This window comes from Mustela nigripes, chromosome 2 (genome assembly GCF_022355385.1).
Source record: "Mustela nigripes isolate SB6536 chromosome 2, MUSNIG.SB6536, whole genome shotgun sequence".
NCBI lineage: Eukaryota > Metazoa > Chordata > Mammalia > Carnivora > Mustelidae > Mustela > Mustela nigripes.
In genome coordinates this window covers 32287141-32312297 of record NC_081558.1, presented here as the reverse complement: position 1 = coordinate 32312297, position 25157 = coordinate 32287141, and the positions used below count along the sequence as shown (strand labels likewise).

Here is a 25157-nt window from a genome sequence, read left to right as displayed (position 1 = left end):
TTCAACAGACAGTTACACAGACTATAGGACAAATGACGTTGTCCTGTGTGTTGTGAAAGAATATGACCAAGTCAGGTGAGGGCATGTAACAGAAGGGACAATGGATTTGGGTGTCTCAGAGATGTCACAACGTCACACGGAGGCTGAGCCCTCCCTAGGAATGAGGTGAAGGAGGAGGGGAGAGCCGTTTGGATGTAGGGAAGAATGCGGCCTCAATAATTTGGTGGCATCTAGTTGTCACCTCTCAGAAAACAAATGTTCTGTTTTAACCAAAATAACCGGCTGATAGGTGAGACGCCCACCATCAGACTGAATGCCACAGCTGTCACCGAATTAGAAACTGTTCAACATCAAGATGTCTAAAAATCTGCACAGCAATTCTGACATAATTCCACCCTGCCTTCCGCCGCCCCCCTCCCTCCCTGGGAATCAGAACGTCACACAGCCCCAGGGTCCCCAAGGATCCTTCCCAGAGAAGAGCCACCGAGGCCTGAACATTCCTGGTTTGCCTTTGTGAACCCCTGGCCTCCCTGACTTGGTGGAGACAAAAAGCAAAACGCCCCCAAGTACAAGATTTGGGGGGAAAGAAGCAGGACGGTCAGTCAAGCTTGAAAACGACTGCTGAAAACTGCCCCTTTCTGTGCCCTTTGATTTGTGACTCTTCCTTCACGACCCCACCACGTCACCATCATCTCTGTCATCCCGTTCCTCACCCAGCACACCATCTTCACTACTGTCATCTCCGTCACCGTCACCACCATCACCATCTTCGTCCCCACCACCATCGTGGTAGCAGCCGTTGACAGGGAGCCATGATCTCGGTGCCAAGCCTTATGCTAAACACGGCACATGCATCGTGTCATTGAATCCCAACAATCCCCCATCAGGTGGGAGCTGTGAGTTTGAACAATGTGAAATTGTCAGTATCCAACCGGTCTGGGATCTATGAAAGTGATCATTTCGTCCGGTTGAACCAGTGGGTTTGTAAATATTGTGTGTGTCTTTATAACCCAAGTATGGCTGAGCCGAGATTCCCACCCAGAAGTGTATTGTTCCAAAGGGGCTGCGAGGTTTTTTTTTTTTGTTGTTGTTGTTGTTTTTCCTGACTTGTGAGAGGGAGGAAGGAAGGAAATAAATAGCACGAAGATTCTTTCTTTTCTCGTCCCCTGTCCTAGTTATCTACTCTGCGTGTCCCGTGGGTTAGGAGAGGAAAGAAAAGTCAGAAGATGCTGAAGTCTGAAGATACTCCAACAAGTCTTACCCTCTTCACTCTGTTGTCCCATCCCTTGCTCTGACTCCAGCTAGAACTATCGGTGGTAATCACGGATGCGTGCTACTGAAAAGCCCAGGGAAGTGGTGACTGTAGGCACAGCCAGTCCTCGGTCCTCAAACAGCGTTGATCAAAACCTCCCTCTGGACCACTCAGATCACCTTTCCAGTCAGTGGCTGTTCCAGACCCATACCCCACAGCCTAACACCCCCCACCAGAGAGAGAGAGATGAAAGCCATGGGGGGGGGGCGGGTAATGGTGGGGGAGAGAGAGAGAAACAAGAGGAGGGACTGCTTTTTTAGTAATTCCAACAAAATCCTAGCAAAAATGCCCACGGGTTTGCATATGCCGCACAGCCATGCAGGGTCAGGGTTGATCACAGCTCTATCTGTGTCTGTCTGTTACCTTAACTCTTTCTCATAACAGCCCTACAGAGTCAGGCTGTTGTTATCATTCCATTTTAAAGAGGGGAAGATTGAGGCACAGAAATAAGGCAAGTGGCCCAAGGTCACACCTTCGTAGATTTTGGCCCCACCATGCTCAGTGCCTCTCTGATGAAGGTCATGGACAGTAGGGATTGGCATCTGAGACTCTGATGCCCAGCCGTGCAGTGGGAAGCAAGCGGGCAGAGTCAGCCGTATGGGGCCCCAGGGGCCAGCAGCCTGGGGTGAGGACGGGGAAGCTGATGGCTCAGACTCGGGTGCTCTTGTTCTGGAGGAGAGAGACGACTGGGTGCTGGGCAGAGGAAACAGCTGCCCTCCACAATGAGACTGTAGAGAAGTTTTTACAGAGAGGATATTTTTCTCTCCAATCTGATGTTGGGCCCCAATTTCAAAGAACAGGAGGCTATAAAAAGGTCAAAGGAAGGAAGTACTAATTAAGAGGTCCCTGTGGGCTCTCGGGTCACAAAGAACAAAGAATCATAGTTAGGGAGGCTCACAGGCTGGTGTTAACTCCAAGGGCTCGGGGGCAGGGCGGAGGTTCAGCCCAAGGACCCTAGACGGGGGATGGGAACTCTCTAACTCCTTTCTCGTTTGTCAAATGGTGATAAGATACTGACCTCTCCGGTTTCCTCGCAAGATTGGATGTCCTAAGTATGGCGATTTCCCTCGCCCGGTGCTTGGCACACATGACTCATTCTCAGTAAATGCTGATGGCTATACTCAATGTTGTTGAAAGGCTATTCAAATATTAGCATCCCTGTGACCCTCTTAGGCCAAAATTCTCCTTTCCTCCTGTGAGATCTTTGGTTTCTTTTTGTAGGATCACAAGAGCAAGGGCTTTTTATAGTACCTATGATCGCAGAAGCCCCATGGCGCTTTCCCAGAACTCATATTGTCCTCACGTCGGGGCTGGCCAGTGTGCCTGACATCAGTATGGCCTACTCCGGTATCCTTTGTCAGATGCTGGAGAAACAGGAGCCCTTATATTCCTTGGGTCCAGAGCGGTCAAACAGCAGCATCCTTCAATACCCCCTTTATACTGATTGGCTGTCTCAGGACAGCTTGTGAACGACTCCATAACCCATGTCCAGGGGCCTCCGGCAGCCAGTCTGGGCTCGGCCTCTAGGACTCAGTTGCTTTATCTTGTTTGCTCTTTGAATCTTGCCCTTCTCATTTGGACTTGATGCCGTAAACTTTCCGAGTTTCCTGACTGATACAGGTAGGTCAGGATTCTTTGTTGCAAAGGACAGAAACCCAATTGAAACAGACTTAAACAATTATATAATTGAAAAGTCGGGATACAGCAGGATTCAGGGACTTCAACAGTGTTACCCCGTCTCCATGCCCATGTCTTGCCTTCGCTCTCCCTTCTGTTGGCTTCACTCAGGCTGACTCTGTCCCATCAGAGGACGAATCGGCCAGCAGCAAAGGCGACTCGTGCCGTGGGATTGACTGCATGAATGTCTCCAAGCCTTTCCTTGTCTTGCATGCCTGTTCTTTGCCACAGACATGGTAGTTTTTCCCACCACAGGTGGAACACATCTGCCACCCCACAGATGTTGGGCATGGCTGCGAGACTGACTTTGGTCAGATGGAATATGGTTGGAAATGATAGTGAGTCAGTTCCAAGCCTATCCCTTAATAATTCCCAGTTTCCCTTGGCCTTTCTCTTGTGACTTCTGGAATCCCCATGAGACTACACGCCAGGTAGCCTGCTGGTCCCAGAGAAACAAAAGACACATAGAGTAGAATTGCCCACTGACCACAGATGCTAATACATAAGCCATCCGTGGGATCAGTGTTTATTCTTTTCTTTTTTTTTTTTTTAAGATTTTATTTATTTATTTGACAGGCAGAGATCACAGGTAGGCAGAGAGGCAGACAGAGAGAGAAGAAGGGAAACAGGCTCCCCACTGAGGAGAGAGCCTGATGTGGGACTTGATCCCAGGACTCTGGGATCACGACCTGAGCCAAAGGCAGAGGCTTTAACCCATTGAGCCACCCAGGTGCCCCAGCATCAGTGTTTATTCTTGTATGGCACTGAGCTGGGCTCAGATCTGTCATGTAGACTTACTGTGGCCGCAGTTGAGAGATACACGGCCATTTTCTCAACAACCTCCATCAAGAGAGAGCTTTTCTGTTCTGATCATTCCAACAAAAATTTTAAGACCGATTTCAATTGGCCAGACTTAGGGCTTCTCCCAGTTCTGGGTGGCAGGGGAAAGAGAAGCATCTGGAATCAAGACATAGGGCTGTAAGCACTACAGGAAGATCATGGTGCTTTTACCAGAAAAAAAGCCGGCAGAATGACTGATTCTCATTATACCGTGTCCCATGGGGCCATAAAAGCCAGGAACCGGCCTTGCTCATGTCTACACCTGAAGTGTAGGTTGGAACTCAACTGAATGTAAGACCAGTCACCAGTGAGCCAGGTCGGGAGGCCCAGTGCACAGTGTTTGCTGTACTACTGACCTTGGAAAGTCCTAGCCCCGAACTTCTTTCTCTTTCCAGGCCAGAATGGGTAAGGTGCCTTTAGCCAACTGGCAGGCTACTTACTTCCTGGCAACTTGCCCTCTCTTCCCCACAGTGCCAGCTCAGCTTGGAGGTTAAAAAAAAAAAAAAGTGGCTGGAGTGATTGCTGGGTTCCACCTGGACCTGGTTTAGAACAGTCCTTTCTCCACAGTCCCCATCCTCAATTGTGCTCAGGGGCTTTAATCCCCAGTGGGGTTCACATCCTGCTGCCTCTCAGTCTTTGAGAAAGGGTAGACCTGAATGGGAAGCGTGGTATGGAATAAAGGTAACACTTTGCCCTGTTGCACAGGGTCATTAAACTTCCCGCTGAATATAATTTAAAATGGAGTTGAATTAAAAACTGTGGTGGCTATATTTTGCTTTCTTCTGCCAAATCTGACCTTTCTTCCTTGACCTTTTTGCTGCTCTATTTAGCAGCTGCTATCTTTCAGGAATGCTGCCTGGCTCCAAGATATTCATGGAAAAGGGCAAATTTCTATCTTGCTTCCACAGTATCGTACCCCAAGGGTGCGAGGCAACCTGTGCTTTCCCCAGGGTTCCTGCTGCCTGGAAGTATTTGGATACGTAAAGAGTGGGCTCCATTTTCTCTCTTCCAGGGGTGACCCAAGACTCTTGGCCCACTCCACCCCCGCTTTATATGCCAGACCTCCCTCTGGAACTGGGAGCCCCTGTGGGAGGAGGCTCAGGTGGGGGAAAGCAAATACTGTTTAATGTATTCACTCTGATTACACCGTTACAGACCGGACAATAGCTGCTGTGAACACAAGCAGGCCTGGTTCAATGCCGCTTTCTTCCCCTCCTCAATGCAGCTTTGATCCAGCCAGGGCTCCCCAGGAGGAATTTTGGTCTAACTGGGGCAGTCCAATCCGGGAATGATGCCTCACTGTGTGGGGGTGGCTCCTTTCATGAACCGAGAGGCAATTGGGACCAAGCTTAGAATGTTCCAGGAATGTGGATCACTACCCACGCGCCCCGCAAACCAGCGCTCCATACAGCAGCATACTTAAATTTTTAGCACATAGCCTCGATAGAGGTATGACCGCAGGTACCATTTTTTTTTCGAGTTGTCTCTCATCCTTCAAGTCACCTTGATTTTGCCACGCTGTGGCCTGAACGGCCCTTTCTCCCAGCCAGCTGGTGCCGTGCTAGGTTCTGCCAGTAGGAGGCACCAGAGGGAAGTTGCAGAGCTGGAGGACAGACAAGGGACTTTTTCTTTGCAGTTCTCCCCAGCTTCTTTCTGGCAGAGCAGTCTATTGAAGTCTTTAGGGTTGTTGTTGTTGTTGTTTTTTCCCCAGACAATACCAGTACAGAGAATACATAGAATTATCATTTCTATGTTCCATGATTGACAAAATGCTTCTGCTTAAAAAACAACCACCACCTATGGGCTTTTAAAACAATTCCAGGTCTCTGTGCACTTTCCACCCACGACGAAGAACAGAGAAACGTCAACAGCTGGTACCACAGGGAGAGGGGGTCTCCTCCGCCTGCATAAAGATCCAATTTCTTTCCGGGGGGTAGATACAGCTAAGAAGATAAAAAATGACCTTTAACCTGCGAGAACAGTAATGTAAGATTAATTTGAGGCTTCAAAACTAATGAGTTGGCTCCCCCCAGTGCTGCAGCCCGTGAATAACGCGGTATTTGCAGAGCCATAACCCAGTGTTCTCTCTTCCTCAGATGGGGCTTGGGGAGGGGGAGGAGAGGAGAAAGAAATTCACTTTTAAAAATAATCCTCAGAGGAGGGAGATCTGCTAGGTCCCCGTAAAGCTGGTATTAGAGGAAAGAAAAAAAAAAGCGAATTATGTACCTTTAATCTGCTTAGCTTTTCACTGTTGAATAGCTGAAGGGCTCAGACAGGAAGAGCATTGTGAAGTGGTTAAATCCATGAACTTGGAGTTGGACCCCTCGGGGTCCAGGCCTGATCTGTGACTTTCTAGCTGTGTGATCTTGGGCATGTTTTTTAAGTTGTGCTTCAGGGAGGTTTGGATTAGGTAGTGCGTGGAAAGCATTTCTGTTCAGGCTGTGAGTCTGGTTATTTTTGCATTTTTGATGACAGTGGAGGGAGGTGGGAGCAACTTGAGGGTGATTTATCCACAGGATGGGAAGTCTGAGGTTTCTGCTCTGACAAGAGGAAATGTCTAGCAGCAGAAGACAAAAGTGGAACCAGGCTTAGGCAAATCAGGGAAACTGGGTTTAGCACCACCCAAGAAAGAACTGTCTTCCAGGGTGGCTGCCAGGCAGTGGGAATGGCTGCCTGGAGAGGCAGTGAGCGCCCCATCCCTGGGAGAATGCAAGCAGAGGCTGTCTCCAGTATATGAAAGGTTAGGTTAGATTATTTCTCAAGGTCTTTGTCTTTATCTGGCTCGTCCATTTGCTAACTGCATTGCCTGAGCTCACACTACCTAACAGAGCTTCCTTTTTAGCGATCTCTGTTCCTTTCCTCCTTTCCTCCTTCTTACCGACAGACTGACGCTCTTGATGGGCCAGGCACTGTGCCAGGATCTGGAGATCCCACCAGGGAGAAGATGGCAGATAGACATGCAGACATGTAGCGAGGGAGACAGATGAACATAACATGATAAAGCGGTTCCCCAGACATACTGATAGCGTGATGCCGTGAGGACTCTGCCAGCCTCCAGGACGGGGTGCAGTCACTGAGGGGTGGGAATATATGCTGCAGAAGAAACAAGAAAAGAGGGTAAGAAACAGCGTGGTTTGCAGTGAGTGCTGGCGGGGTGTGAAACCTGTGGGGACAGTGACAGGAGAGGAGAGGCGGAGGCAGAGGCTACAGGATGGAGATCCCCATCTTCCATGCTAAGGAACATGAACTTGCGTCCCATCAACCAGGAGGTCCAGCGGCTGATTTAAACACCTCCTGGCACGCTCAGGGCCCCGTGTGAAGGCAAACTCCCTGGAGGCTGTGTGGAGGATGGGTTAGGAAGAGGCAAAGCTGGACCACCAGCTGGCAGACGGTGCAAGTCAGCAGGTCATCTGAGCCAGAAGTGATGGACGATGCCACCAGCCAAACGTCTGTGGAAGTCGCAGGCAGAATCCAATGCTGGGTTGGCCAGGGAAGTTCCTGGCAAAGCAGGAGATGCTCCCACCAATGCCAAGGGTCGTTAGAATTATGATCACTCTAGAAAACTTTGGTTTGGGGGGGGGTTGGCATTGTAGAAATTGGGTCCCCCATCACTTCCCCAGGCAGTGACAATAAAATTTGTGCCTGTGGTCCAATCCAGGGTACATGGTCCTTGTGCTCAGCAAGAGCCTTTAAAAAGGTCATGATACCACTGACTTGAGAAAGAACTTTGCAGGTGCTTCTGGGATACACAGTTGGCTGTTCAAAGACAGGATTTTGGTGTTGCTTGGAGGGACTGGAGGAGAGAAGCACAAGATTAGATTCTGTATAGGCAAACTAAGAGGGTAGATGCTGCTCTTTGAATAAAACTTATAATGGATTTGGCACAAGAGGGCACTGGAAATGGGCCCAAATGTCTCACATTTGCTCAACTCTTTTGCAGACAGCTTGGAATTTACCAGCGTTACTTTTTTTTTTTTTTTTTTTTTTTAACCAGAGTATTTTAGACCTTGTAGATGTGCCCTGAAATGCCTCATCTCAGGGAGGGTGAGAAGAGCCTCTCTTAAGCAAGTGTGGTGTCTGCTTCTAGAGCTGTTTATGGCAGAGCTGGAAACTGTCTTTGAAATTAACAATAGATGTGCATAAATCTTCAGTTACCTAGCAACTAATACAAGACAACCCAGAGGTTCACAGGCTGGGTGGAGGTAAGCCCATGTTTTAGGAAGACCTGGGATCATTTCCATGTTATTTGGGGGATTGCGGGGAGGGAAAGAAAGAAAATTAATGAGACTAATGAAATGTTTGAGCTTCTTTCTTTTTGTTTGTTTGACCAAAATGGAATCAGATCCCAAACCTTTCCTAAAATCTCTGAGGTTTCTGGCCACAGTGAGGATTGGCGAAAACTAGGTAATTTCGGGGACCCCCTTCCAAAGCTACATTTTTGGTTGTAAAAATGGGCTGTGCAACCACATGTATAAAATGAAAGGCTAGATGAGGGCAACTGTACAGTTTCATCCATGTTATTGCAATGTATGTGGTGATAGGGTTTTTAGGCTTCTGTTTTATTCAATCAAAGGTACGTATTCGGAGCAGAGTAGATTCTTAGAAAGGAAAAGATGTTGAAATAATGTCAAGAGGCATGTGACTTAAGGGACACACACATATAGTTAGCTGATGGGTATAAACGTGTACGTATTTTTTTATTTATAGACATTAGTTTGCGCATTAAGGCTTAGGTTACGAATGCAATGCTCCAGGGCCTGGCAGGCGACACGGACGAGTTCCGTGCCCAGAAGCCATGTGAGCCAGAAGGCTGGACAGCTGCTGCGTAGCCCCAGCTGAACACAGCCATAGGAGTGGGGCTTAGTGCTGCCAGATTTTCGGATTTTTCCCAAAGCCAGAAACCCAGCATTCGTGCAGAATCTCTTATTTTAAAAATATTGACAGCTAATTCCAAGTTTTAAAAAACATCGTGTGGGCTCAAAACCCAGCAAGTCTGCCTGAATGCAAAAGTTTTGAACATGTGGTTTTCTTTTTAAAAATGGCACGGTTTCTCACGACCCACTTTATCTGCAGGGAGGCAGATGAGCTTGCCCAGGCCACTGGCGAACAAGGTTCACACAGAGCCTCGTTCCTACCGTGCTGGGGACCCCTCCCGTCTGCCAGGCGCAGCACCTCCCGAGGGTGGGTTTTATTTAGCGCAAGAGTCATGACCCCTGTTTCACAGATGAGGGTACTGAGGCTCACACCCATCCGAGTCACAGTGCCAATGAGTCCTAGAGTCTGAATTTCAGTCCCATCTTTTAGACTCTAAAGCCGCTTGCTCCTCGGGGGTTGACTCAGGAGACAGGACTTTTTCATTTGGGGTTAGCTTTTTTTTTTTTTTTTCTTTTTTAGGAAAAAAATTTTTCTTTTAACAGAATTTCTCTGAAGAAGTATTAGGAAGCTATATTCATTTGCAGGAACTGCCTTAAGCGAGTGCCACGAACCAGGCGGCTTCAGGAACCGAAATGGGTTCTCTCGTGATTCCGGAGGCCAGAAGTCCAAGATCGACGTGTCAGCAGGATTAGTTTGCTCTGAATTTTTTCTTCCTGGCTCGTAGAGGACCATCTTCTCCCTGTGTCTTTGCGTCGTCTTGGTGTGTGTCTTGTGTGACTGTGTCCTTACAAGAAGAGATGAGAACACAGACCCGTTGCAGTAGGACTCACTGCATGACCTCATTCTACCTTACCCGCCTCTTCAAAGAGTCTGTCTCCAAATACAGTCACGTTCTGCGGAACAGGGTGTTAGAGCTTCCACACAGGGATTCAGGGCAGGCACAATTCCGCCCTGAACAGACCCATCCATTTTTCCTTTCTTCTTCTGCCCCTTTTAGTGTTATTACTGTTGGAGGGACAAAAGGTTTCCTGAGCCCAGAAACCAGAGCGTAAGGAAAGGGCGTTGGCACACCTGAGGGGATGTGCTTCTCTTATAACAGAAGTCGGCCGACCCAGCAGCTCGTCGGCTCTAGCTGACCCTGGGAAGACTAGCCCCATACCCTTGAACCTGGTAACCCCTTCCCAAGACACAGCTTCAGTGTTTGACAATAAATAAAACATAAGATGTTTAGCAGTGCCACTGTTTTCCTTGGCATCACAGGTTATATCTTTGTGTCTTGATTTCAAATAAGATTGATATGGACAGGGCTGCCTGGGTGGCTCAGTCATTAAGCGTCTGCCTTTGGCTCGGGTCAGGATCCCAGGGTAATGTGATCAGGCCCTGCTTTGGGGTCCCTGCTCGGTGGGAAGCCTGCTTCTCCCTCTCCCACTCCTGGTGCTTGTGTTCCCTCTCTCGCTGTGTCTCTCTCTGTCAAATATAAAAATATATTGGAAATATAAATAAAAAATATCTTTGAAATATAAAAATATCTTTAAAATATAAAATATAAAAATATATTTATATATATTTAAATATTATATAAATATATTTTAAATATAAAATCTTGAAACATAAATAAAAATAAAGTAAATAAAATAAAACAATATTGGTATGGACAAGTTGCATCATCCATCATATCAAAGGCTGAAAACAGCCTCATTGGCCCAGGGCAGGATTTAATAGGATCCTATGCAGGCTCTGGGAACTAAACCGTGAAAAAATATTCGCAATGTGAGAAAATTCTCAAGTGAGCTAAAGTGGGAAGAAGAGGTTCCAAAGAAGTATGTACAGCTTGATTCCAATTTTTTGAAAACAGTTTATTACATGCACATAGATTCATATATATATGCATGTGTATATGTGTGTGTTCACCTGGAAACATGTACCACAAAATATTTAAGATAGCTCTCTTCCAGTGATGGAATCATACATATTTTTTAGTTCATCTTCTGTTTTTTTTTTTCTAAATATTTCATGTTTTTTGCAATAACATATTATTTTTGCAGTCGGGGAAAATGTCAAACCTTATAATCCCAATTTACACACGCAGTTTACAGAAAAAATCATCGTAACTTAGCCTTGTTCATAAGAAGCTCCCTTATGGCTTTTCACCTGTGACTGCATTTTTACAATATGTAGTTTACTCGCTCTTTTCCAGATTGTACCTGTCAGCCACAATCACCTGGATTCTAGAAGAATTTTTGTGGCAGGCTCGAGAGCCTCTTATCACTTGTTTTGTCCATCCAACTCCCTTTTCTCATGAAAAAGATATTTTGGCCTAAATTCAGAGAAGAGATGGTGCCCGTAGACTTGGATGAACGGCGCTGAAATCGGTAAGTGGACTCGTTTCATGTGCTTAAAGGGTCATCTGAGCGGACCCCAAAAGAAGCAGCACCTAACTTCCTAGTGAATTTGTTCACTCTATTTCTCTTTATTTACTTGAGAGACCCTTTGGATATACTTCCTTTTCAATAGAATGTGTTCTAATTGGCTAAGGATCCCTGCGATGTATGTTTTGATGAAGGAGAGGTCCGTGGGGGATGCTGCTGTCATGTCAAACTTGGAAGAGGCAATATCGGTCTCTTTGTCCAGCTCTTGACATCATTGGTTCCCAGACCTCTGAATACCCTGGAGAGATTTTGTAAAGGGTCAGTCCCCGACACCATTACAGAAATGGAAGTCGCCTGAGACTTTGGATTGGGTAAGATCCAATTCTTCTAATGTTCAGCTGGATTGGAGAACCCTTCCTCTACATGGCTTCTGAGTTTCTCCCTGCAACATCATGATAGATGGTTACATGAAGACTTCTAGAGAAGGAGAATCTTCTACCCCATGAGCTCTGAGTACTATGATTCTCTTTTGCATATAACTTGGATTCCTCTGACAAGTTCAGAGGTTAAAAATGGAGTCACTTGGCCCATAAAACCCAATAAAAATCCCAAGGTCCCAGTCTTCTTGTAGAGTCATATCTTCAAATCAAAAGTAATCACAGTGGTAACTTAGGGCTTTAATTGCAACTCCCCAAGAATTTGTAAGTGGTCTAGTTTATAACTTGTGGGAGCATTTCTCAAACCCCCAGCATTTCCCTTTCCTTCTTAATTCCCATACCTCTTTGTGATACCAGAGCTTTTCATTCACTGCCCCATACCCAAGTCTATCCAAGAGCAGTCCACATGCTCTTTCAGGCTTTTTTCTACCTCTGTTCATTCTAAACAATATGTTGTGTAAATTACCTCTCTGGCTGTTTCCTCTCTGTGCTCTCTCTCTCTCTCTTTCTGGTTTGTTCACTACCCAGACTTCCTACAAGAAGGGAGAGCACAGAAAATGCCCAACAAAAATCTTCCTTCCTTTCTTCCATTCCACTTAAATATATCTCTCTATATCCAATGTCCTGATTCTGCATTTTTTTTTTTTTTAAGGCTAGGAACTGGGGATAGGAGAGCTGATGTCAAAGATAAAATTCCTTGTTTCTAATTTGATGGGGGAGGGCTACCTCTGGGCACATTAATAAGCCTTGAGCTCATCACAGTAATGATTTCTCCATCTGCCACTGCTAGACTATAGACCACTACATAGTTCATATGCTTTGTCCTTATTCTACATCCCCCTCCCACCCCCCACCCCCTGCCCCAGTGTTCACAAATAAAGCCCATCAACTACTATTTGGAATCTTTTTCCATCTCCTGTTCTAATTCCTCTGTCTTATGATACTTACGATTATATTCTTTCCTGATTACCATGTTGGGGGGATAGTAAGCAATGTGCTCTGAGCCCCAGTGATTCATAGTGAAGTGTCTATTATGTACTTAGAATCTCAGCCTCTGTATTAGCCAAACATGGCTTTGATCCCAGCTCAGCCTTTTCCTGCTAGGTGTTCACCAAGCATGCCGCTTAACATCTCTGGTCCTCAGCTTCCTCATCTGTAAAATGGGAACAATCACAAAATCTAACTCAAAGGGCTGGAAGAATTAAATGAAATGTAATTAACTCCAGTGAAATGCTTAACCCGGAATGTTGGTTCTACATACACAGTAATATTTTCTTTTTACCTTCCTCTTTTGGAAGATATGAGCAGAAGAGAAGGGTGATTTTGCGAGAGAGGGAAGAGGACCTCGTAAAAGGGCAGAAATCAGGGCCACCTGGGTGGCTCAGGTGGTTAAGTGTCTGACTCTTGATTTTGGCTCAGGTTGTGATCCCATGGCCATGAGATGGAGCCCCATGTTGACTGTATGCTCAGCACACAATCTGCTTGGGTTTCTCTCTCCTTCTCCCTTTGCCCATCCCCAGTCTCTAAAATAGATAAATGAAGTATATATTTTTAAAGATTTTATTTATTTATTTGACAGAGACAGAGATCACAAGTAGGCAGAGAGGCAGGCAGGGGGAGCAGGCTCCCTGCTGAGCAGAGAGCCCAATGCGGGGCTCGATCCTAGGACCCCGAGATCATGGCCTGAGCTGAAGGCAGAGGCTTATCCCACTGAGCCAGAAATCAGAAAACTAAGCCCACAGACCAAATCTGACCTACCACCTACTTCTGTAAATCAAGTTTTACTAACACACAGTCACACTCGTTTCTCTGTGAAAGCATTTGCATTACTGTCGCAGAGTCAGATCATTGTGATAAGGATTGTATGACCCACATAACCTGTAATATTTACTGTTTGGCTCATTACACAAAAAGTTCACCAACCTTGATTTAGAACATAAAAACAGAGTCTCTTTTCCATGTAGTTTGCCACTGGGGAGATGAACGTCCTGAGACTTTCTTCGTCAAGTGAAGTGGTTGACCGTAGTCAAAGATTTTACACCCAAGAGTCAACCCTCACCAACTCCTTAATTACTGTTTGGTTCTGTTTGTTTTGTTTTCACCAAGAATTTACATCTACAACAATCAAGAGTCAGGCAAGGTTCCTTAGAAGCTTGGCTTATCCTACTAGAATGACAAGGAATGGAGTATCACATATCCCGTAAGGCCCTTACATCAAGATGCCCAGGGGTCGCCCATGTCTGTGCTTCTTTCTAGGCACAAAGCTAGCAGACACGTCCCAGGTTCCTTGCAGTAAGGTGGGCCAAATCTTGAGTTTTTGCTGCTGGAATTAAGGGGAAACATGTCACCATTCCCACACCTTACTAGAGTCTTCCTCATTAACCCTCCATACCCTCTCCTCTTCCCTGCCTGTAGGATACAAACAACCCAGTGGAGGACTCTGAAGTTTAGAGTGAGCTATCCCATAGAACTTTCTGGAATGATGGGAAGCTTCTATTCAGCGTTGTTCAATATAACAGCGTTTCATCACATGGAGATATTGTGACCTGGAAATGTGTCTAGTGTAACTGAGGAGGTGAATATTTACTCTTGATGAGTTTGAAGAGCACATAAAACTAGTGACGGCCCTATTGGCTAGAACACTTCTGCAAGACGGTAGATCAGAAGCCTGAGGTCTGGGTGGAGCATAGCACCTCCTTCCCCCTCCCCCTTTCTTCTTCTGGTCCACTTGCCCTAGATTGTGATGTGAGCAAGAAATAACGGCTCTACAGATAGACTTGATGGGCTAGGCAGCCCTGAACTATACAGACCCATAGTCCTGGCAACTGCTTTTATGAAGAGAGGACAGTTCAGTCCACTACTCATTCATTTTACAAGCTCAAGGAATGCCAATGAAGGCCTCTGCTGAGATCTACTTTTTAACCTCATCTGTGGTGTTAATTATCCACTTTAAAAGATGAGAGAAGTGGCTTTGTGAGCCAGAAACTAAGAGTAGCTTCATGAGCGACTTGGACATAACGATCTCAGCTATATGCTATGTAGGAGGGTTCAGTTCTATTCAATACTGCCATTTTTTTTTTTTTACAACCATTTTAAACTGTGCATGTCCCATACATGACAGAGAAAGGGCCATCTGGTTTGATGATTTTTGGCTTAGAAGAGAATACGAAAGAAAAGTGTAAGTTTTAATACTCAAGAGATCAGATTTTCTGCTGAAGAGGAAATGACTTCATGTCCAGGAGGGTTCCGCCGAGAAAGGGGCCAGACTGCTCTCTGGGAACTGGTGGGGAGAGGGGGTGCTTCTCAGCGGGGTTGTGCCTGCCACTCAATGTTCCTTTCGTTTCCAAGGTGGGATGATGACTCACTCCTAGAGGAGAACAACTGGTCTCTCCTTCTGTGGTGTCAGGGACAGAGTCTTGTGGGTTTCTGTCCCAAGCCAGAAGGGCTAGGATGACTCACTGTTTCACCCACTCTGTGTGCCCACCTGTTTCTGGACAAAGCACCACAACACCTGTTTTATTGTAAAGAGAACCAGCTTTGTGGGATGCCTGGGTGGCTCAGTGGGTTAAAGCCTCTACCTTCGGCTCAGGTCATGATCTCAGGGTCCTGGGATGGAGCGCCGCATCGGGCTCTCTGCTTGGTGGGGAGCCTGCTTCCCTCTCTCTCTCTGCCTACCTGTCAGCTTGTGATCTCTATCAAATAAATAAATAAAATCTTAAAAGAGAGAGAGAGAGAGAACCAACTCTGTAATCAAACAGACCTCTACCAAAATTTTGAGTCTATCACTTATGAGTTTGGACAAGTCACTTCACTTCTCTGAGTCTTGTTCTCTTTCATTTAGGGATAATAGTACATTTACCTCCTGAAGCTGTAGCAAGAACCCACGTCTATGAAAGCAGCTAGGACACGGCTTCATACAGAGTCAGTACCTCAGAGGATTGAGGGTTCGGAGCCCGTATTTCTAAGACTGGCCCAACAAGGAGGGGCCTTAGGGTGGTCCTGTAGTGAGGATGTGAGTGTATGAGTTAATTACTACAATGTTTCTCAGACTCCAATATGCATTTGATTGACTAGGGATTTTGTTTAAATTTGGATTCAATTTAATAGGATTATGTCATTTAAATGAGCTTCCGGGTAATTTCAAAGCTGCCCATCACTGACATCACCTTAGAAGAGCAAGAAATTAGAGAGTCTTATCCTGCTCTGTGTTTCCCTCTTCTGAGCTGAGATTCGATATCTACTTTGAATTCAGAGGGTGGGGGAAGTGTAGGATAAGGGTAATGCAGAATAGGCAGCCCAAAAGGGAATCTAGGCAGATGACTACAGAAGTCATGGAAAAAGAGATGGGTTGGAGGTTTCCAAGGCTGACTAGACTTTAAACTCACCTGGAGAGCTTTCAGAACTATCCATTGTCAAGTCTCACCCCAGGAATACTGATTTAATTGATTGGGATGGGGCCAGACATTGACATATTAAAGAAAATAACTCCCCAGGTTATTGTCATATGCGGCCCGGGCTCAGAACCTCTGGGCTTGACAAAAGAGGCAACTTTCCCAGTGGGAAAGAATCTGGAAAGGGTCTTATCAAGGTATTAAATCAGGTTGGGTTTTGAGGGGCTGCTGGTTGAGGAAAAAGGAAAAAAGGAAAAAACAGATCATGGAAATTGTATATAAGGGAAGCCACTGGGTTGAAATCTTGAAAAATCAGATCCATTTGATGAAGCTGTCACAAAACACTAAATGTCGGCCTCACCTGAGATGATAACTTAGGTCTAATCCTTTGAAGCCATTTGTTTGTGAAATCCATGCCGTTTCTGGGAATCGGAGGCTCTTTTTCTTTCATCAGCTTTGTGGATTTGATTGCTGTCTATGCTCACAGAGGTTATTGAATGATTTTCATTGGAGCACAGAAGCCAGTTGTGGCTGGTAGCAGTACCTGTCCAGTTACTGGTCCAGTAATTCGTCCAGTGGGTCTCTATAGGGTGGGGGAGGGAGCCATGAGCCCAGCACAGGTGATCCAACAAATTCGGACCAATGCACATAAATAGTTTTGCTACGATTGAGTTTATACTTCTGAAGCCCAGGTGGTAGGCTGTCTCCTTGTTCCCAGAAGCCAGCTCAGAGGTGGCCCTTTGCCAGCTTTGACACAAAGCTCAGCCCCATTCTAGAATCTAGGTGTGCCAAGAGTCTGCAAATACTGAGTTTTATGTACGATTCCTCTGTCTTGGGATGGAGGCTGCATCCGCCACAGCTCAGCATCTCGAACAAGACCTACCTCTCCCCCGGAATGCCTATGCACACAGCCAATAAAGAGATTCTCCTGAATTCTCCTGAATTCCCCTCACAATATTTTACTCCTTTGGATCAGAGTTTGGCCCTGTCCTAGCTGCTCCACAATGGGGGGCCTGGACCCAGGCATAGCAAACACAAGTCTCTCTAGAAATCTGGACCCAACTGTGTAGGTAGACATGTTTTCCCTGTCATCTCAAAGTAGAGTCTTCCTATGAAATCTTTCAGCATTTCATAAATGCAAAAATCACCTTCAGATTTCTTTCAGTTAGTGAAAGCAGGTACTAATGTAGGTCTTTTGTATAGTGAAGCAGGATAAAGTGAATTTTTGGATAGCAGGGGAAACCCTGCATGTTATAAACTGTTACCTGGATGTTAGAATATTCTGTTAAATTCAGAGCAGGGCACAGCTTCTGGAAGGAACACAAAAAGCATAGCCAATGCAAACCATAGCCAAAGGAGCTGGCCCTTTGAAGCCCTTGCCTAAACAATCACACAGGCAAGAGCTCTGCTTTGTGCCTGAACCTTAGACTCACACAGGGGGTTCTTAAGATGCTTATGTCCTGGGACATCTGGGTGGCTCAGTTGGTTAAGCATCTGCTTGTGGCTCAGGTCATGATCCCAGAGTCCTGGGATCGAGTCCCACATTGGGCTCCCTATTCATGCTTTTCCTTCTACTCCGTCCCCCGCTGGTGCACTCTATCTCTCTGACAAGTAAATAAATAAAATCTTTAAAAAAAAAAAAAAAAGGAAAATGCTTGTGCTCAGGCCAGGCCCCTGGAGATTCCAATTTAATTGGCCTGGGGTGTGGCCTGGGCACTGGGATTCTTGAAAGTTCTCCGAGGTTGTTCTTGATGTCCAGCCAAGTTTGCGGCTCGCTGCTCTTTCTACAGTGCTCAGTACTGAAGGGCAGGAGTGAAGGGTTCTTGTAAGCCAGGCTTCCTACCTTGCAGCCATAATTCTCATGTCCTGATTGTGGACCTATGTCGTCGTGAGTGTTTAAATCTCATTAAGTGAGCCCTCTCCCCTTCTACCATCATAAAGCATAAGCATAGTGTCTGTGTGAGACAAGGAGGCCATTAAGTAGCAGACAGACTGAGACGGGCAGGGCACAGAATTTAGTTTGGAGTTAGGACCGAGAAGAATCAGGTATCAACATCCAGGTATCTGCTCCCTGTGTCAGACCTTGTTGGCACAATGCTTCGCCGGCGTAGACCAGACAATGGAGGGAAATGGGTGCCAGAAAGCTCTTTTCTCTTTCCCGTTCCTTTCTGTTTATTGGACAGAAGGTACTTGGGAAAATGATATAACACCAAGTTGAGTGCTGACGGAAAGTGGGTCCTTGAGAGGTGAGCAGGGGGAAAAAGAGGCTGATGGGATCTGGGGAAGCAGGCAGTCGAGGAGGAAAAATGGTCACTCACCTTCTCAAACTGTTTCCTCAGACCCGAACTGGACCTTCAAAGATACATTTGGGTAAATCAGAAGATGCCCCTTGGATGCAACCAGCTCTCACCCCAGGGCGCACGTGAGGAACCTGAACACTTCTCTGGGGGGTGGGGGGCAAGGGGAGTGACGTCAGGGAGGAGACAGGGAAATTGCGAGAGAGGGAAAGAGAGAGAGAGAGTGAGAGAGAGAGAGAGAGAGAAGGAGAGACAGACAAGGAGAGAAAGAGCACTTTAATGGAAGCTATCCCTCATAGGCAGTAAGGGATCATGAAACGTGGCACAACAAAGCTGGGCTTCGTTCCTTCTGGAACCACTTATCAATAGGGCAGGGTACTGAGCAAATCACATGACCTCAGTGAGCGTTTGTGTCCTATTCTGACCTTCCTGTGAGTCTTGGAGTTCCAGCCTGTTACTTAAGAATGTATTTCAGAAACACTAGGCTGCAACTCCAGTATAAGGAGTTATTAAAAAGCCAACTTTGCATCTTTGTGTTTTTATAGGGGTCCTGGGAATTCCAGGAGCACAGTATTATAAAGTCCTCAAGGGCATGGTTAAAGGGAGGAACAGAAGGGAAAAGGAGTATTTTTCTGTTGTTACAAAGACACGCATGTCATAGGGAAAACAACGTAGAAAATTGCAAAGAAATGAAACCTGAAATTTCTCCTTCTGAAAGAATAGTAGTAGTTGTCATATAAAACAACTATATATGCATATTTAAAACCCATTATATTTTCAAATTTAGAAGTGTTTTTTCACTCAAAATAACTCAAGCTTCTTGCAGAAATTGAGAATAGATAGATTAAAAAAATCATCTATATTCTACCACTTAGGACCACTTAGTGCTCTAGAATGTTAAAAAGTCAAATATTTACACATTTTATATATATTTTTACCTTTTTTATTATACAAGAAACAAGGGGTTTTTTTGTTCTTTTTTTTTTTTATTATTTTTTTATTTGACAGAGAGAGAGATCACAAGTAGGCAGAGAGAGAGAGAAGCAGGGTCCCTGTTGAGCAGAGAGCCCGATGCGGGGTTCGATCCCAGGACCCTGAGATCATGACCTGAGCCGAAGGCAGAGGCTTAACCCACTAAGCCACCCAGACACCCCTCTACGTTACTTTTAATGTTTGAGTAGAATTCTATTAGATGGTTGCACTATTATTCATTTAACTGATCCTCTAATGTTAAGCAGTTAGATCACCTGTGATTTTTCTTTTTCCTCTTAGAAAGAGCACTGTCACAATAATTCTTTAACCATGTGTTTGTGGTTTCTTTGTAATTTAATTTTTAGGATAAGCCAGGCCAATGGCTCTGCAGAATTCTAAGGATTTTTAAAGAGAAGAGGTAGGATGCTTAGCATAGTACCTTTTATCATTTCAAATATTTTTGCTTTACAGATATGAGAATATAAACTTAAGATGACTTGATGCCTTGTGAAATACTTAGCCCATCAATACTCTTTATTACAGTTTTCTCCTGATTTAATTTTTTTTTTCCAAAGATTTTATTTATTTGACAGAGAGAGATCACAAGTAGACAGAGAGGCAGGCAGAGAGAGAGAGAGGGAAGCAGGCTCCCTGCTGAGCAGAGAGCCCCATGCGGGCCTCGATCCCAGGACCCTGAGATCATGACCTGAGCCGAAGGCAGCGGCTTAACCCACTGAGCCACCCAGGTGCCCCTGATTTAATTTTTTTTCTGATTATATATATCAGTGTCACGCTCATACAAGAAAATGTGTAGACTACAGAAGAGTTGGTTGGAATGAAAGAGGAAAGCTCCTTATGATCCCACCACGGAGAGATTCAGCTCTCTTGTCGCCCCTGCCAACTCCCTCACCACCCATGGCTAGCCTCACTTTTCCCAAATACTCTTTTGTAGACTTCTGATTAGGGGGGATGCTTTCATGGAGCTTCTAAGTGTTGGCTGCCAGTTCAGGGAGGTTCCCCCCGCTTTGCAACCCTCAGGATTGTTTCCAGTAGGTAACAGCAGGAGATGAGCACCTGGGTGGGCCTGTGTTGAGATATTTTGTTCTTAGTCCCTATTTTAGGAAGCGCTCTGTGCACACATCCCTAAGGTTTGCTGCAGGTGCGTGGAAACAGGATGTCGGAGGCTTCACCTGGCTTAATAGTCTCAGATTCATATAAGGAAAAATAGAAAAGCCTAAACACAGAAGGCAGGCATGCATACACCAAAGGATGAGGAGACCAACAGCTTCTTGCTACACCTGTTCCGGATTTGATTATCAGAAGACCTCAGGCAACAAGGACATAATTTTCTATTCAGATAAATAATTTTACATTTCTGATGATAAAATGAGCATCTGCTCATCACAGGAAATACATTTAAGCAGCAAAAAGAAAAAAAAAAAAAAACACCTTATTTTGTGTGTGTCTTTCCAGTCTCTTGATGTCTATTTTAAGATGAATTAAAGCCAGACAGCCTCTGCTGGTTTTGTTTTCCCACATTGTATGATAGCAAAGACGTTTTCCATGTCAATAATCCTGTAGGAGGATTTCTCCAGGTTCCATCCATAATTGCACTGCCTTGAGACATGTGGAAAGAGCACCCATCAAAGAGGTCTATGCAGGGTAAATGCAGTGATACAAAGCAAAATAAAATTGCCTACTGTTCACCTATAGCTGACAGGGAGAATGAGTTTTCCTTCCCGGTTACTAAGCTTTATCTTCCTAAGCAAGATAAAGTGCTTGTTGACTAGAGAAGTAAAACACTGCTTCTCAAACGGGAGCCTCAGGTGTAAGTAAGCCCACGGAAAACTGGCTCCTGTTCCGAGGAGATAAGCCAAGGAGGACTCATCCAGCAGGGGGTGATTAAAAAAATTTTTTTTTTAGTTTCCCTGCTTTTTAAAAAAAAAAATGAAGTATGATTAACATGCAATGTTACATAGATTCAGGGTTTTTTTAATCTTAAGGCATTATTAATTGGAGAGAGAGAGAGAACACATGATTCAGGTCTTGATCTCACAACCCTAAGATCATGACCTGAGTGAAATCAAGAGTTGGACACCTAACTGACAGAGACACCCAGGCTCCCCCGTGTCAGGGATTTTTTTTTTTTTTAAGATTTTATTTATTTATTTGACAGAGAGAGAGAAAGATCACAAGCAGGCAACCAGAGAGAGGAGAAGCAGGTTCCCCACTGAGCAGACAGCCTGATGCAGGGCTTGATCCCAAGACCCCGAGATCATGACCTGAAGGCAGAGGCTTAACGCACTGAGCCAACCAGGTGCCCCCATTTAAATGGCCAATATCAGGGGAAGTCCTTGGGGTTCGGTTTGGGAGGTGGAATTGGGCTTCATGCTTGTGGCTTGATCAGACAACACAGGGAGACGACATACATCTTCTTGGTCTCTCCTCTTTAACCAAGAAATGAAAGTGAAATGCCCAGATCACCCACACCACTTTCCCCAAGGACACAATTACTGTTACATCCTTCACAGCCACGTCCATCCGGAGGTAGGACTATTGCCACGGACCCTTGTACTTCCTTCCAAGGAATCTGAAGAAGGTGCTGCTTCCTCCGGATACGCTCCTTCCATCTGTCAGAGACTGGTAATGCCTTGGTTTTGTTCCTGACCTTTGCTAACAGATTTCATAATTAAAATACAAGTAGGCAATATCCACAGAGAGAACATGGTCCTCCGTCCGGACCCACACCTGCCAGTAGAAGGCCACGCACGGTGCAGCACGGAGCAGGGAATGTGGTCGCCCTGCTGAGAAGGCCAGGTGGGCCCTCTGCACCCGTACTGATGAGCACCTGGGGTTTTAATTGCCGTCACCCCTGCCCCCCGCCCCTAAAAACGACAGCCTTCTCTTTAGTCATTTAACGTTTGTCAAGCATTTAAAATGACCCAGAGCCTGTGCTAGGCCTGTGCCAATAAAGAGATGAATGAGCCATGGCAGTTACTTTCTGCAAGTATACAGCTACTGGTGCTGGGGAGAGGGGGCTATTGGGTAAATAGCTAAAGGCAATGGAAAGGAGTCTCCCCTTTAGGCCGTTAAGCGTTGGAATATTTTTTCCAGAGCTAAGATTATGGTGAGGCAAGTGAAGGAGGGACAGGTAAGTACAGGGTAGGATATGGTCTTTATTTAAAATATTGATTTTTTTTGCATTAATTACTTTAAAATATTGCATTACATGACAATTCATTACAATTACATTAAATACTCCATAAAAATATGGTTAGTCTCGATTCCTGAGTTTTTCGGGTCCCCTGTAAATTTCGCTCTGCACTTTCCTCACCCTTGTTCTGGCCTGGAACTCAAATCAAACCTTAATCTCTGGGCACCAGTGAGCATCAGCAAACGCTAATATACATCAGGTGTCTAAGCTGGGTCACACACACACACTTTTGCAGTTGCGGTACCGTAGACAGCACACAGCTTTTCAGCTCTCAGGCTCAATGTCTCACCCAGAAAAACACTAAGCCCAGAGAAGTATCTTTTTGACAACACCAAGAGTGTCTCCTTTTGACATTTATGGAGTCCTTAGGTTGTTACAATAGGGGTCAGCGTTCTCAGGGAAGGTGGTATTTAAGCTCCCACATTAGTGGGAAGTGGACAGCCTGGTCTATACGCTCGTACTGGCAAAATTTTCTTTCTTTCCTTTTTTTTTTTTTTTTTTTTTGTGACAGTTAATCTTTAATGAACCCTTAGTCTGTGACTGTTATAACATCTATTAACAGCCGTACCTGGGCCCGCTCATCTCTCTCAACAGCACTGTGAGATTAGGACTCTTGTTATACCCTTGTTTAATCGATAAGGAGACGGAATCACAAAGGCAGTTAATTGGGGAAGATCACCAGCGACCAAGCGGTGGGAAAAGCAGGGGCCCGCGGTGGGCGGAGGGGGAGCGTCAGAGCTTGCCCTGCGCGGGTTCAACAGGTACTCAGCTGCTGCTGTATTCCGGGGGCTGTGGGGGTAAGGGCTTAGGGTATCCTTCTCATCTGCTCAGACTTAGTGAATACATGCCAGGCATGTCACTAACTTTTAAAATAGCCCACGTTTGAGGGTGAGGGGACCCTTTTAGATCTCGATTATGCTGGCTGTTGTAGGTCTGCGTGCATTTGCCCAAACTGGCAGAATGCTGCCCTGCAATTTACTTAAGTGAATTATGACTTCATTTAAAAACCTTAACCCCCCCATCCCTCCACCTCCAGCCGCTGCTCAGGCCCACGCGGCAGGGGGCCTTCAAGTGGTCCCTGCCCTAACTTGGGCTAGGGTGAGGGACGAGCCTTTGTGGGCGGGCCCAGGTGCGGGACCGGAGGCAGCGGCGGCCGGCCGGCGGGGAAGGCGGGGAAGGGAGAAAGTAGGCGCAGCCGGTGCGGGGGAGGGATGGGAAGAGCCCGCGGACCGCGGGGCGAACCCGGGGAGGCGGGGGGATGCCGGGAGAGAGGGAGGGACCTGCCGGCGGGAGAGCGAGAGGCACCAGCAAGGGAGGCGGGGGAAGCGTGCGCTCCGGAGCGAGCCCGGGGCTGCGAGGCGGAGACAGCCAGGCCACGGGCCGCCGAGCGTGCCCGCCCAGGCGACCCGCCCTCCCCGCCGCGGCGTGGACAGACCGACCGACGGCGCTGCGTGCAGGAGGCGCCCGGCCATGTTCAGCCGGAGCTCCCGGAAAAGACTCTCCAGCCGCTCGGTGAGTGTCCCCTAACCTAAGCGGGGCCGGTCTCTGGGTCCCCCTGGGCCTCCGCGAGCGCCCCTGCCCGGCTTCCCTCCCGCCCCGCCTGACGGCCGCGCACCTGTGGCCCCAGGTAAGCCGGCCCCGCGGGCGAGGGCGCGTCCGGGGCTCGCGGGAGCGCTACAAGGCGCGGAAGGGGTTAAGTCTGGAAACCCCTGTCTGGGCGAGAGCGAGACCCCGAGCGGTGGCCCTGTAAGTCACAGTGCGGGGGCGCCCGGGAAAGCCCCCTCCCTCGCTTTTTCCCGAATCACAGTATCTAAGCTCTCCAGCCTCTCGGAGCTCTAGCCGCGGACTTGACTTTGGGCTGTCTTTTGGGGTGTCCTGTGCTGCCCCCTTCCCGGGAGCACCGGCATGGCTCTAGGCGAATGCGCGATGGTCGCTTCTCCCGGACCCTGGGGAACAGAAAGGTCTTGCTTTTGTTTCTTAGAAACCCGCGACCAAGGTGTCTGGGGGAGACAAAGCCCCAGCCATGGCCATTTCTTGGTGGCTTGGTGCCCACGTCAGGGGTAGCCCGCCTGGGTCCACACACCCTTCCCCATGCGGGAGACCACTCTGGGGCGCCGGCAGCGCCCCGCCCCGCGTCCCCCACAACTGAGAGGAGCATTGGAGGCAAATTTGATAAGGTGGGATGGGAGGGTTAGGTCATCCTGCTTGGGACACCAATGGGGCTTTGGAGGTAGCCCCCGTGGTGGAAACATGGTTGTGTTGTCTTTTTGTTTTGAAGTTGACTGGACTGGGGCGGATAGAGAGAGGCCAGCCGTGTAACGCGTGTGGTGACCAGTGCCCCGGGTTCGCCTTGCATAAATGGAGGTAGGATGCATCAACTCTGATTCCTAAAGGCATAACAATTCGGGGGTGGGGAGCAGGGAAACATGTATCTTATCTATATATATATATACACTCTCACACAAACGCCTATATTTATCTCCTTTTGTAAATCTCACTTGTAAGTCACATGGAAAGAATGCAAAGGCTGTTCCTTTAAGACTGGGGCTACATCTGCTACAAATATCGGAAGGTGGAAGTGGTGGCCAGACACTGGGGGATGCAGGAGAGCCTGGCTCAGGCTACATTTCCCTGCTGGGAGGGTTCTGAGTCCTACCCACACTCTGTGTATTTAAGTTGCTCAGCCCCAAATGGTTCAGCTTGGGCATGAGGGCCACAGGGCAGTGTGTGGAGGATACCTTGGACGTGCTGGTGTTTCCCAATTGTGTTTTCA

General features: G+C 46.8%; 1 protein-coding gene across 1 annotated transcript in view; it reads left to right on the top strand.

Moving 5' to 3' along the window:
• Positions 1-23807: 23807 nt before the first annotated feature.
• PRICKLE2 (prickle planar cell polarity protein 2) overlaps positions 23808-25157 on the top strand; it is a 319924-nt gene continuing 318574 nt past the window's right edge. The window contains exons 1-2 of the mRNA XM_059390095.1: positions 23808-23896; positions 24663-24748. Coding sequence (XP_059246078.1) covers positions 23855-23896; positions 24663-24748 — 128 coding nt within the window. The 5' untranslated portion in view covers positions 23808-23854. The remainder of the gene's footprint in view (positions 23897-24662; positions 24749-25157) is intronic.